Here is a 14,148-nt window from a genome sequence, read left to right as displayed (position 1 = left end):
ACCAAGTCAACCATAAAAAATAACTTTTATTACTATTTTTAGATAACATCCATTGACAAATTATTACATTTGAGGTACTTTTTAAGCTTTTCATCTTATTCAATTCTTGCAAACACGCTAATGAGAAATGTTACCATTAGCTTTGCATTACATTTCAGGAGTATGATATTTACAGATTAAAGCTTCTAGTATCAAAGAGCTGGTAAAAGTCAAGATAAGAAGCTCCAAACCTAATCATTTTATTTCAGAAAGTAAAATTTTAACTGTAATAATATATTCAATAATCCATGGATATTTTAGCTGTGTTTATTATATGTATAAAATGTTTTAACCATTTAATAGCCAATGTGGTCTTGTACAAAATTTTATAAAATTATCAAATCAATGTGCATAAAAACAATTTTAGATTCATAATAGACCAAAGTCATTTTCTTCTGCCACCCAGCCTCAAAAAGCAACTATTCGTTCCAAATTCATGTTCTAACACTGAAAAATTTGAGAAATAAACACATTTCCCATAAGAAATAATGGAAAACCAAATAATTAGTTCTGAGGCCCAAAATTATACTTCAAAAAGAAAAAAATTAATTTTCCCCAGGACTTTAAATCACTAAGGAGTGTTTAGCCTTCTCATATATTACTATTTCAGATCCACTATACCCAGCGAGTTGTTTATGATTTATCTAAACTAACTTTTCAACCACTTCGATGATCTGCTTTGCTTCATGGTTAAGGATTTCACACCTTTTGGGACATTAGTCATTTCTTTAATCAGATTCCCCCACTCCTATCCCCCCCCCCACACACAACATTGATAACACTGACTTAAGCTATGTTATATTCAGCCAACAAATCTGGTAAGTGGCAAACAAATTCAAATTCGCCATAAGTTTTTCCTTTCGCTCCATCGTGGTTCTCACAGTTTTCCTCTTAGCTGTAGTGGGGTATCACTCACTTTCTTTGGAGTCATGGTTATGATATTTTACATAAATAAAATGCAAAACACCCCCAATAGAGAATATTTTAAAGCACTATCTGAGGGAGTACCCCCCCACAGCCAAAAAAAATTGCGCTGGGCAGAGAGGAGGTTTCATAGTAAGTATATGTCACACTAGACAAGCATCTAACATTTTGCTTTGAGTTAGTGTACCCACTGGTGTGCTGGGAAAGTTCTCTCTGGTCACAGTGAATTTTTTTGTAAAAGCAGTTTTGCTTAGTATTGGGCTGTGAAATTTTGTTTCCTTCTCGGGGGGGGGGGGGGGCGGGCGGGTTGAGGAATACTGCAGAAACTGTTGTGATGTTGAAAACAGCTTACAAGGACAGAAGCACTATCGTAAAAACTCAAGATTAAAAAAGCATTCAAGGTTATGAGTGTATTTCAAAAAAGGTGAAATGTCCATTGATGACAAACCTCGTTCTTGGATGTCTGTCAATTTCCCAAACAGATGAAAATATCAATTCATAGCATTTGGAGATCCATTCCACCAGGTCAGACTGTTAATCAAGCTTATTATTTTGAAGTTCTGAAAAGATGGTGTAACAGTGCAACAAAAATGGTCTGATTTATGGCAGATGGGGGGCTGATTTTGTTACCATGACAATGCACCTGTTCACACTGCTATCTCAGTACACCACATTTTGGGGGAAGGAGGGCAAAAAACAGCTTGCCTCTCTTGCCCAATGCACTTTACTCATCTGAACTTGCTCTTATAGTTTCTTTTTATTTCCACAAATGAAGAGGGACATGAAAGAATAGTGATTTGACAACATAGAAAGATGAAGAAAAAAAACCAGGGCAGTGCTGTCAGCCATCCAAACAGATGAATTAAAAATTTTTTTTTCAAATTTGGAATCGCAGATTTGACAAATGTATTAAGTGTAATAGAGTACTTTGAAGATGATAAGGCTGTTTTGTAAAAAAAAAACTTAAATACATAGTTTTTGGGAGGAGCATTTGGGAGGAGGGAAGGCTGGTACCCCCTTGTATGTTGTCTGTGTGAGAGCAACTCTGTAAAACAAGTGACACCCCTATGTGTTGGTTTAGAGATATAATGCATATTCACTCTTGGACCCAATCATTTTTTTTCAAGTTGGATTTTCAGTTCAACTATTAAGCAAAGTTACGAAGATCAAGGAGATTGGAAAGGTTCGAGCAGTTTGGAAAGGTTCGAGCTTGAAGCCATTAAGCAACTGAGGTATTATTGTATTTTAAAGTTTAACAATTATTTCTTCTGATAGTTTTAGTCACCTTTTGAGTAACATAGTATTTATTATTTTATGAAAAGATTAGGCTAATATAAGTAATGAAGAATTTTCTCTTATCAAAAGCCATATCTCCTTAACCCCATTATTTCAATATCTAATTACTTATAATTAATAGAGTATTTACAACATAAGTAAATGTAGTTAATGACAAACTACAGAGCACTTAAGAAATTTTCTGGTTTTTAAAAATATTTTTTTTTAACAGTTCCCATTACTTTTCCTTCATACAATCCATTTCATACTTCAATTGTTCCATTAAGCATTCTACTAAGTTTCCCCTTTCAGCAACATCTCTATTCTGGAAAGTTAGTTGACACTCCATTTGTCTGGTCTGCTCTAGAATGTGTCATCTTGAAAGTTCCCTTCAAAGCTTTCTTGTGAGCGGTCAGAAACAAATCTCATATCAGATTCAATGTAAACTCCTTTCTTGGTTCATTTGTATACTGTGGTTAAATTAAAAAGGCACAAGATATAGAAATATTTTTTGTATTTGAAAGTTTAAATACATTTTTATCTTAAATCTTTGTTTGTTTGATAACTGGCCGTAACTGGCCGTAACATTTTGGATTGAATTTATTTTTCCTTCAGAATTTAAAGGTACTGTTCTTTTGCTAATAATGTTGAAGTCACTGTTCTCATTCCTTTGTTTAAATAAATTACTGGTATTTTATCTCCTTAATAATGTACATTGGCATGGCTCATAGTGACCCTATGTACAACAGAACAAAACACTATCAGGTCCTATGCAATCCACATAGTGTCACTCCATCTTGTTGAAGGCCTTCAGTTTTCACTGTCCCTATACTTTACAGTGCATGATAAGCCTTTAACAGGGACTGGTCTAACTGGATAAGATATCCATCCTAGGACATGTCCAAGTCATCTCACCCTTATCTCTAAGGAGCTCTCTAGGTGTACTTCTTTCAAGACAGATTTGTTTGTTCTTTTGATAGTCTAAAGTACATTCAATATTATTCACCAGCATCATAATTCAAATGCAGGATTCTTTTCAGACTTCTGTAATGTCCAGCTTTAACATGCCTATAAAGGCAAATGAAAATATCAGAGCTTAAGCCAGGTAACCTCAAAGTGCTTCAAATCCTCTTCCCATTCAGCAAGCAAGGCTGTGTCACCTGCATATTCCAGGTTGGTAAAAATTCAGATTAAATAAGTAGGTTGAGAGTATTCAGATTAAATAAGTATGTTGAGAGTATAAAGTGCTAACATATACCTTTTCAGATTTTAAATCTCTTGTCCACATTCAGTTTGTAAATGTGCACCGTTAAGTGTTCTGGAATTCCAATTCACTCAAGGCTATCCCTAGGTTATTAGGACCCACATAATTGAGTGCCATGGCATAGTCAATAGAAAACAAGTAAACATCTCTCTGATCATGTCAGATGGATCTCGGCTGAAAGCAGAAAATACCAGATCCATCAGAAATCATCAATGATATCCCTTGTTCCATGTCCTCTTCTGAATCAGGACTGAATTTCTGGCAATTCCCTGTCAATGTACGGCTTCAGCCATTGTTGGATGATCTTTAGTAAAAATTTCTCTTCCAGTCAGTTGGCCAAGTAGCTGTCTTCTAAATGTCCAGGCTTAGCTGAGTGAGTGCTTGTAGTGCTTCATCGGCGTGCTGGAACATTTCAACTGGTAGTCCCATCAACGCCTGGGGCCCTGGCTAATACTTTCAGTCCAGCTTAGCCTTCTTTCAGTACCTCCTGAATTGTCTGCATGTTATCTCGTTCTTTTTGGTACAGTGATGGTGTATATTCTTTCCATCTTTTTTTATGCTTTCTGCATTCACTGTTCAATATTTTACCCATAAAATCTTATAATACTCCAACTCGAGGCTTCAGTGTTCTTTCATTCTTTCATGAATATTTTCTCTGTTTTGGTTAACTTAAGTTTTCCTACATTTCACCATTGGCTTTTTTCTCTGGCTTTCTTTTGAAATTTTCCATTCAGCTCTTTGATTTTGTCATTGTTCCATTACCTTTAGCTATACTATGAATAAGAACAAGTTTCAGAGTCTCTTCTGACATTCATGCGGATCTTTTCTTTCCTTTCTTTTTAATGCCTTTTTGTTATCATGAATGTTATTTTTAATTTTAATAAATCATTTTATTGAGGGCTATTATTAAAATCCATATGTCCAGTATATCAAGCGGACAAGTACAAATGGTGCCAGCAACAATTTCAAAACATTATCTTTCTTCTTCAGTCCTGTAATTAGCTCTTTATACCCTCCCTTACTCACCCTGCTACCCTCATGAACCCTTATTATGTATTTTTATACATATCTTACACCACCTATTTTATTCCTACACCTACTATCCTGGTGTTCATATCCCTCGGGGGGGGGGGGGGTTACTCGCCATCATTGCTATCCAACCCCACACCTCACATCCCCTACTCTCCTGGTATTGATACCATTAGTTCCTGAGGGGTTTGTCTATCCTGAATTCTGTATATTGAAAGTTCTCATCTGTACTGATGTATGAACACCAGTCTAGCAGGATGAATGATTTTGTTGATGTCCTTCCACGGCTCATCGTGTCTTCTGTCATTAGTGATCAACGCAACAAATCTGTTGAGATATTTTTGAAATTCAGGTGGGATAGACTCAAGGTTGTACTTTGACTCTTATGGACTTGTTACTATGAACAACAGAATGAAACATCAACTGACCCTGCACCATCCTCACAATTGTTTTCATGTTTGAACCCATTGTTGCAGCCGCATGCCAATCCAGTTTGTCGAAGGTCTTCCTCTTTTCTTGCTACTCTTCTATTTTACTGAGCATGACGTCTCTCTCCAGGAGCTGATATCTCCTGATAACATGGCCAAAGTACATAAGATGATGTCTCTCCATCCTTTCTTCTAGTGACCATTTTGGCTTCTAGATTTTTTGGGTTGTTTTTCCTTTGGCAGTCCATGGTTCTTTCAATATTCTTCCCTAGCACCATAACTGAAATTCATGGACTCTTCCTCAGTCTTCCTTATTCATGTGTGGCAATTGAAAATACAATGGCTTAGTTTCAAGTAATATCCTCGCTTTTCAACACTTTAAAGAGATCTTGTGCAGATTTACCCAAAGCAATTTGTCATCTGATCTCCTTTCCTGTCTGCAGCTTCCATGAGCAAGGATTGTGGATCCAAGCAAGATAAAATCTTTGAGAACTTCAATATTTCTGTTGGTCATGATACCATCTAATCCAATTGTGATGACTTTTGTAATCCATATGTAAGGCTGAAATCCTTGACCTTCATCAACAAGTGTTTCAAGTTCTCATTCACAGTCTGGAAGTTCTGCAGTAATTTATTCATTTTGGGTGACTCTGCTGGTATTTGTAATAACAGTACGATAACTTCCAGCATCATAGCAACACACAAGTCACCACAGTATGGCAAACTGACAGACAATTGGTGGTGGTGGACAGTTTCCCAAATTTATTTTGTAATGTTACTTTTGTCTGGTTTTGGTATGATAGCTTCATAGAATAAATTCCAGAGCACTCCATCCTTTTCTATGTTCTAGAATAGTTTGAGATGATTTAAGAGTCAGTTACCTAAATGTTTAGTAGATTTTACCAGTGAAGTTGTCTGGACCTGGACTTTTGTTGTGAGATTTTTTATGACATGATCTAATTCTTTTGTTATGGGTATGTTCTATTCTTTGCCAGCACCATATTTCAATCAAGTTGTATTCTTTTCCAGGATTCCTTATTCACTGTAAAACTTTCACATGCCTATGTGGAGACTGAAAATACCCAACTTGGGTAAGGTGTACCTTAGTCTTCAGAGTGACATCTTATTCTTCACACTTTTAGTTTTTGTGTAGCACATTTACTCAATTGTTTGACTTTTTGACTGTTTAGTCTTTCACTTAATTCTCTTGAAGGGCTTTTTATAAGCTCTCACACAATCAGAAGTTGAAACTAGGTATGACTTAGAGACTTTAATTATATAGTATTCTCAGGGAGTCTTAAATCTAAGTATAACTATTGTTTTATGTAACTAAGTTATGTTCTTGAGATGTTAATATGGTCCTTCCACCATAATGGTTGATGTGATATATTATAAATACTTTCCTCTATACCTATGGCTATAATCTCCTTTAGGAAAAAGCTCTCTGCTATGTTAACCAATAGGATTAAGGTGGAATTAAGTCTCCACCTTGGTAGGGTGTGTGAGCCAAGTCACCACACTTTGCTTTCTTGGGGCTATGGTTTGTTGGAAGACAAAAACCACATCTTTTTATCAATGGCATTCCTCTGTGTATAAGAGCCATCTCAGGAGTAGGAACGAGAAATTTCAGGGCCATCGTAACAAGAGTCACCAATGAAGCTTGTCCAAAATCTGTCCAATGTGTGGAGGCTGAGGCCAGGAGCACCAGAGGCAGCATAGAGTGCATGGGGCATAAGAGAGAAGCCAGAGTCCAAAGCTAGGAGACCATGGCACAGAACAGAGGAACAGCAATGAAACTATGAGGATGTAAGGCAGAGGATAAGGGAGCATCTGACTGGAAGAAAGCAAGCTCTGGCTGTTGGTTGAAGGAGGGGTATGGCTCTGGAGCAATGAGTGAATCCTTATGTGGTAACCTGTTAACTTTTCTAATAAAACCCCTTACGCAGGTATGTTGCCTGTGAGTTCTGTGTGGCCATTCCAACTGGTTGTTGGACACAGCATATAAATAGAGTACAGGGAGAATGGCTGGTATCAGAATAGGTAAAGGATGGAGGATGAAAGCATATCTGATCTCTACCTTGTGGCAATAGGGAAGCCACAAGAGGTTGAATATGGTTCCCCTTCAACACTGTTTCCCTGGCTCCTAGCTGCTTTTTAAAAAAAATGAAACATTGTAAACTAGAGGCACAGGTAAGATACTTACAAAGGAAAATTAAGCAATTATTATACTAAAGTTTGGATACTTTTGGTGTGGCAGAGATGGGCGCAATACTTATAATTACATTCTATTATAGAGTATATAGTATAATGTAATGGTAGTATATAGTATTATGTAAGTTGTATATATAATGTTAACAATTTGAACTCACTCACTCTCACTCACTCTCTCTCACTCACCCTCCCACTAACTCACTCACTTTCTACAAAAAAAAATAATGTTAACAATTTACCATTTACATTAAAATGCTCTTTACATATATATTTATGTACATATAACTGTAATACAATTGAAGTAAGTTTTCATAGACTTTAAAGTATTTACAGAATCTGTTTATAAATGGAGTACATGTAAATATCTACCTGAAATATGATACAAAACCAAATTTTACATGGATATTTTTATTTTGATAAATCATATACTCCCTTTGATCAGCCCAATCTTAAAAAAAATCTCCTCTAGTCTTCACTTACTTCACTCTACCATAAATTCAATGTCATCATAAGACAAATAACAATAGTGAGATCAAAATATAAAAAGTTTGGCATTTACAAAATTGTCTATAATATAGTTTTACTTTCTGCTGCTATATGAGGGGGCTTCAAAAACCTCACAGAAAAAAAATTTCACAGAAAATTTTAATTATTTTTAACTTTTTGAAGCCTTCTAGTAGTAATACAAACTATGCTTTTATGTGGTAATATAAAGTGTGTTGCTTGGAAAAATAATTAAAATAAGGAAAATATTAAAATTTGAGCTAAAATTTAAGCAAATTAAGCTATAAGCAAACTAAACTCACTGCCATCGAGGCATTCTGACTCACAGTGATACTAATGACAGAGTAGAGATGTACCATGGTGCATCTGAGGCTCGTTACAGGAGCAAATGTTTGGACCTACCAGGTGCTGTGAGGGAGAACGAGGAGGCTTTCTTCTCCCATAATCATCGGCAGCCTCAGAAATCCAATAGGGGCTGCTGTGAGTCAGAAATGATTTGAGGCCACCAAGTTTAGTTTAGTGCTTTGTTTTACTATCTATAAATAACAAATATTTCTATGCCTCCATCAATAGCAAATTTTATTTCATATAAAAGAAGAATCAGTAAAATTCTAGTTTTACCATTACCATTATAAAAAATAAAGATAAATACTTTTATGCAAGAAGTATATTTACCTTGAAGTCCATTAAGGATAGAAGTAATTTCTATGGATTTAATATGAGCTGTATCTGAGATTTTGGCATCAGTAAGATCCAGTTTGGATACCATTTCAGGTGATGGATTTGTCTGAAATGGTTTTGACAAACGCCGAAGTTTACAGTTTTTGGGAGAGTATTTTTCATCTTTGTCTAATTTATTCTAGGTTAAGAAAAAATATTATGTCACATTAGCTGTAATTAACAATACTAATTTATTATTAACAAGCTAATACTTATTCTTAGCTCAAAGTTAAAAAATATCAAATTTTTAACATAAAAATAGCCAATATACAAGGTGAGCAAAAATTATAATATAGTAAGACTTAAATTTGCATCAGATAGGCTAACAGATAGCTAATAAGTGGTACTACAAAGTTTTCAAGATTAAATCAGTGTTTACATTAATATATCCCAATTTTAAATATTTGTAATGTTCTTATGAAAAAAGTTAAATTGGAGAAGACAAAATTCCAAACATCCCCATAAATCCTAATCTTAAAAAAATGCTATGCTGTCATAAAATTAAGGGTAACCTTCCTATCTGACAGATACATGCTCAGGAAAAAATAATTTATGAATTTTCTGAAATTCCCGTTTCCAAATCAATGAGCAGAGAGGCTATTTATTTATTTGTAGCTAATATTTTTTAGGAAACCATAATAATTAAAAAGGAAAAAAATAACTTCAGACAGGCTCTCAGAAATGTGGCATAATAAAAACCAAAGTTTTGTTATATAGTCAGACTGATTAGAGAATGTGAGAAACTATTTTCACAATTCTCGCAAGAATGATAAATGGCAACTACCATTCTGGTTAACATAGGATTGAACTTTTATATACTGGCTGCTCAGGCTCGGAAAGTGTGGTCTTTGGACTAGCAACATCTTCTGGTAACCTTTCATATATGCAGATTCTTAGATGGACCCTCAAACCATGGAATCACAAACTGGAAATGAGGCCTGCAGAGTTGGAATGGACTCAATGGAAGTGGGTTCGGTGGTGGTGGTTGTTTGTGTGTGTGTAGGAGGTGGGGGGGGATAAGCATACAGATGGTAGAAAGTCAAATATGGCTTTCATGACCTGTTGCGGGACAATCTCTTAAACAATGTTTGAGACTAAGTGTGCTGTATCAGAAAATTATTTAAAAAGCTTTTTCAAAATGTGTATGTTCCTTCCCTTTTAATATACTTGGGTAAAGGACCAGGAAGTAAATATTGGTAAAAATACTTTCAAAAGTACTGCTAAAAAAAAAGTACCGCTAAAAATCTTGCTTTATTAAAAAACTGGCTTTCTCAGTGCTACAAGATGCTCTTTCAATAACAAAGTTAAATATGGCAAGATTATGTTGTCTAGTAAAGGCAGAGAGTTAACATAAAAAGAAGTTTGAGAAGACATAAGATGTAGTTACTAGGCTGCTATCTTGAAAATTTAAAAACATGGACCCAGTTTGAGAATGGAATAAGAAAAACCACATTAGAAGCAAGTTTTCATTATTTAGGGCACTCCTTATTTTAAATATAAAGATTAAGTCTCAGAAGAAATATTATGTACTTCAACTATATCACTATTTAAACTTGTAAAGAGAAAACAAATTTCAAAAAACCTCCTTAGTGGTCTACTTTCTCCACATATATTCAAAAATATTTAGTCTCAAAATTGAGTATTTCAGTTATATATCAAATGACCATTAATTTTCCACACGAACTCATTAATATATCCCTATGGCATCTATGAGGGGTTGTGGTTAATAGGTCACCTAAACATATTCAGTGGGAAAAAATTTTAAAAACAAACTGTCAGATAGACTCTTATCTGCCTTCAGTCATTTTATTTTATACCTCTGAATACTTTATTGCTGTTCTAAAAATACGTGTCTTGTATTCACATTGTTTTACAACTCCTAATTGGGAATTAGAGGGGAAGGAAGACATTAAATGGGCAAGTAAAAGCTGGGTGGCCTTAATATATTGGGATTGAAAAACCTTTTTCCAAAATGTCTTTCTATAAACTGACAAAATTAATTATATTGAGATTTGTTCTTGCTAGGTGCACTGTTGAGTTGGTTCCAACTCATAGCAACCATATGTACAACGAATGAAGCAATGCGTGGTCCAGTGCCATCCTCATGATTGTGATTTGATAGTCATCAGTTCACGAGCATGCTTCGATAACTAGAACACGAAGGCACAAGTATATAGTTGTATCCAAAAAAAAAGTTAACTAAGCTATGACATGCAGAAAAATAAACACTTACCTTTATTTTCTTCCGGTGTTTTATTTTTGGTACATTTTTATCGGCAGGTCTCACTATTTTATCTGCTTTAATCCATTCATCATATCTAAAATTAACAGAAACTAATATAAATATACAGAATACATAATATAAAGGTAAATATAACTCATTAAAGAAAACTTCAGAAAGGACCTTAGAGAACTAGTGCTACTTCCTTGTATACGTAAAATTACCAAGGTCTAGAGAGAGGTGTAGTGACTTGTCCAAAGGCATAATGTTAAGTCACTTGCTGCCATTGAGTTGATTTTGACTCGGGGCTACTCTATAAGGACAGAGTAGAACTGTCCCTGTGGATTTCCAAGACGGGAAATGTTAAAGAGTAGAAAGCCTAGTCGAATTCTCCCTTAGAGCACACTGGGGTTTTCAAACTGGCGACACTGTGATTAGTTAACTATGGATAAAATCAAGCCTGAAAGTAAGACCTCTTTAGTGCTAACATTATTAACACACCTTTTTTTTCTGCTAGGCCAAGGATAAATCCAATCTGTACATTTTAAAAAGAAAGTATTTTTATATTAAAAATTTGTTTGATTTTTAAACAGCAGGTTGTTAATTATTCTCTAGACACAGCAGAAAATTAAGGTAACATAGTATAATTCAAAACGGCTTATGTGAAAGAAAAGCCTTATTTTCTTCTAATTTATGGACAATATAAGATAACCTAGAAAAAAAATAAACACACACACATACACACATATGCTCACACAAGTCTCCTGCCATTGATTCCATTTCAACTCTTGGTAAACCTGTGTATTAAAGAGTCTAACCTAAGGATTTCTTGGCTATAATCTTTATGGAAGCAGACTGGTAGGTTTTTCTTACTGTGTTGTTGAGAAATTGAACACATAACTGTATAAGTTTTGAGTGCTATTTGAGCAAAAACAGCTTGTGCTACCAAGGGACCTTCTCAGTCTAATGAGGGGCTTCCATTCACTATTAATAGTCTAATTTACCTGAGGGAGGTTAGTATTGACTGCAATAAAACAATTTGAATGAATCAAAGAAGCAACATGTCTATCTTTGTTTAAAAAATCCATAAAAATAACACTTAAAAGGAATTAACATACAGGAATCTAAGACAGATAAACCTCTCAGGACCAATATTGAGAGTAGTGATACCAGGAGAGGAAGGGAAAGGTGGGGGTAGAAAGGGGAAACCAATCACGAAGATCTACATATAACCACCCCCTGCCAGAGGGACAGACAACAGAAAAGTGGGTGAAGGGAAACATCAGTCAGTGAAAGACAGAAAAAATAATTTATAAATTATCACTGGTTCATGAGGGAAGGAAGGTAGGGGAGGGAGGGTGAAAAAAATGAGGAGCTGATACCAAGGGCTCAAGTAGAAAGAAAATGTTTTGAAAACGATGATGGCAACAAATGTATAATTGTGCTTGACACAATGGATGGATGTATGGATTGTGATAAAAGTATGAGCCCCTAATAAATGATTAAAAATTATGAAAATAATAATAAATTATAACTTTTCAAGGGGTCATGAATGGGGGAGTGGATGTAGGGAAAAAAGAAGAGCTGAAATCAAAGGCTCAAATAGAAAGCAAATGGGTAGGAAATAATGATGGCAACATATGTACAGTATGCTTGATACAACTGATGTATGGAATGTTATGAACTCTACGAGGCCCCAGTAAAAGGATCATTTAAAAAAACCCATTAACTTTATGTGTTTGTTACATATTTGTTTACTCATGGAAATTTTAAAGGTAAGACATGAATATCTGAAAATGAGCTTGTAAGCCAAAATGTCTAGGGTTATTATCTAACTAGCAGCTCTAGCAATTAGCTGTAGCGATTTCTGACTAGAGTTATGTTACAACAAACTTTTAGCTACAATAAAGCTGGGTCCTCCCTTAACCACGGGGTTGTTTGTGCTGGAAGTTGTGAAGAGAATGGAGAGAGATAGGGCATGATGAGACCCAGGAAGTTTTGGCATCGTCCCACTTTACTAATTATGTGGCCCTGGCCCAGCTATTCTCATCAGGCTTAGTTTATTTCTGTATAAAGTAAAACCAACTGCATAAGGTTTCCTAAGGATCAAATGAATAAGCAATTTGAAAAGCTTTAAAGCAAGTAATGCTTCTTTTATTAAATATAACTTTTTCACGATTATTGCCATTTTAATTCATCCTCGTTGCAGGTAGGGATGCAGTAGTTGGGGTGAGGGTAGAAGGACCATAATTTAATTGTATAACAAATTTAAACATTAAGAAAATGTATAGGATTGATTCTAGCTACATGGTGGTCAGCGTATGACCTATGACCACAAGGCCCTACATCATAACCATTAGGGCCCTAACTTAGATAGCATGTGGCTATTTTTAGTCAATCATTAAGGATACCCCAGCCAAGTTCCCTGCTGTACGCTAGCTTGAAAGCAAAACTGCCCCTCCTTGGGTCTTTTTTTTTTTCTTTTTTCACATTTTATTAGGGGCTCATACAACTCTTATCACAATCCATACATATACATACATCAATTATATAAAGCACATCTGCACATTCCCTGCCCCAATCGTTCTCAAAGCATTTGCTCTCCACTTAAGCCCTTTGCATCAGGTCCTCTTTTATTTTTTCCCCTCCCTCCCCGCTTCCCCCTCCCTCATGTGCCCTTGGTAATTTATACATTGTTATTTTGTCATATCTTGCCCTATCCAGAGTCTCCCTTCCCCTCCTTCTCTGCTGTCCATCTCCCAGGGAGGAGGTCACATGTGGATCCTTGTAATCAGTTCCCCCTTCAAACCCTCTCACCCTCCACTCTCCCAGCATTGCCCCTCACACCCTTGGTCCTGAAGGTATCATCCACCCTGGATTCCCTGTGCCTCTAGCTCCCATATGCACCAGTGTACAACCTCTGCCCTATCCAGCCCTGCAAGGTTGAATTCGGATCATGGTAGTTGGGAGGAGAAATATAACTCTTTTAGAGTTTATACCGGGGCACAGCAGTACCTACCTGGAGTTTTAAAGTACATTTACCTTCCTCATTAATACCAAAAATTACACTAAGGTTAAGAAGAAGGTAGTAGAGTTCCTATAAAAATTGGCGGGGGTGGGGTTGGGGTGGTGGGTTTGCACGGTAGAGAACAAACTAAAATATCTCCACTCTGCAAGGTTCAATGTGTGAACTCTTAGAAGTTGCTCTATTTGTGAAGGGTTATGTAAGGAAATCAATGACAATTTTGTGTAAAACTAAATGGCTAAATGGAATGAAGTTTCTTGTTTTTGTTTGTGCTTTTATTTGAGATTATGTGAGATAGCTTATGATAGTTACACATAATTAAGTAAAAAGGACTTTTATGACTAATGAGTACAAGATTCAGTTAGTCCAATTTATTTTTTGAGGTGAATTATAATTTTGGATTAAGTAAAATAGTTTACAATTTAAGATTACAATCACCATTTTGTATATCTGTATATTTTACGTCAAGCATCAAACATATCAAACATGCAAACAATAGTTACTATCC

At 35.5% G+C, this 14,148-nt stretch overlaps 1 protein-coding gene across 5 annotated transcripts in view; it reads right to left on the bottom strand.

Moving 5' to 3' along the window:
* The window catches only part of ARID4B (AT-rich interaction domain 4B), a 166,131-nt gene that overhangs the window by 24,183 nt on the left and 127,800 nt on the right, over positions 1–14,148 (bottom strand). For all 5 annotated transcript variants that reach the window (XM_075532238.1, XM_075532251.1, XM_075532244.1 and 2 more), the window contains 2 exons: positions 10,628–10,712; positions 8,350–8,533 (listed from right to left, as the gene is read on the bottom strand). In XM_075532238.1, coding sequence (XP_075388353.1) covers positions 8,350–8,533; positions 10,628–10,712 — 269 coding nt within the window. The remainder of the gene's footprint in view (positions 1–8,349; positions 8,534–10,627; positions 10,713–14,148) is intronic.

Source organism: Tenrec ecaudatus, chromosome 1 (assembly GCF_050624435.1).
Source record: "Tenrec ecaudatus isolate mTenEca1 chromosome 1, mTenEca1.hap1, whole genome shotgun sequence".
Classification (NCBI taxonomy): domain Eukaryota; kingdom Metazoa; phylum Chordata; class Mammalia; order Afrosoricida; family Tenrecidae; genus Tenrec; species Tenrec ecaudatus.
The sequence above is the reverse complement of the archived record's forward strand: the minus strand, read 5'-3'. Positions and strand labels throughout refer to the sequence as shown.